The sequence below is a fragment of the Austrofundulus limnaeus genome, unplaced genomic scaffold (assembly GCF_001266775.1).
Source record: "Austrofundulus limnaeus strain Quisiro unplaced genomic scaffold, Austrofundulus_limnaeus-1.0 Scaffold3494, whole genome shotgun sequence".
NCBI lineage: Eukaryota > Metazoa > Chordata > Actinopteri > Cyprinodontiformes > Rivulidae > Austrofundulus > Austrofundulus limnaeus.
The window spans coordinates 4,211-4,915 of record NW_013955896.1 but is presented as its reverse complement, the minus strand read 5'-3'; the positions used below and the strand labels follow the sequence as shown (position 1 = coordinate 4,915).

The 705-nt window shown below is 37.7% G+C and overlaps 1 protein-coding gene across 1 annotated transcript in view; it reads right to left on the bottom strand.

Moving 5' to 3' along the window:
• The window catches only part of LOC106511894 (PR domain zinc finger protein 15), a gene marked incomplete at both ends in the record, with an annotated part of 1,994 nt that extends 1,353 nt beyond the window's left edge, over positions 1 to 641 (bottom strand). Inside the window, 2 exon segments of the mRNA XM_014000619.1 lie at positions 273 to 356; positions 510 to 641. Coding sequence (XP_013856073.1) covers positions 273 to 356; positions 510 to 641 — 216 coding nt within the window.
• Between the last annotated feature and the right edge of the window lie 64 nt (positions 642 to 705).

Sequence of the window (705 nt, the reverse complement as noted above, 5' to 3'; positions counted from 1 at the left end):
CTTACACCTTCTGTTAAAATGAACGTAAATGAGACAAACTGAGAACTATAGATACTACCGTTCTGATAAAAGTATCTCATTTGTCCTGAAGTTTGCAGAAGCAACAGATCTGATCACTTTTCAGATTAGACCAGTGCAGGGAAACTAGCAGCCATGCTGCCTGTTTTGTTTGAATAGCTTTTCAAATAGTTCCCAGCTTATCCCGTGCTCAGCTTCAAATAATTATCTAAAGCATTGTCATCATAAAATCCTGTTGATGGACCTGAGCTTACCTGTGTGGATGAGTTTGTGTGTCTCTAAAGTTGTTCGTTCACTGAAAGTCTTTCCACTCAGTTCACACATGAAGTCATTTATACCTGCAGAAATGATGGACAGGTGGAAACAGTGACTTCCTGTACAGTAAGCTAAAAGATGGTCATGTCTGTTAACTAAAAGAACATTAATACTAAACTTATGAAATAGAGTTCTTCCATCTTTGATGATGATTAAACGCAAACCTCCAGACTCACCTGTATGTCTCTTGTAGTGCTTTAACATGTTGACTTTTTGGGCAAACTTGCGATTGCATTCTTTACACTCGTATTCTTTGATGCCTTTATGAAGCTTCATGTGGTGCCTCAGAGCATGTTTGGTTTTCACGCCTGTAAAAAAACATCACTCATGTATAACACTTAAACACCAACTTGTTGAGCCATAAAAAGTAAA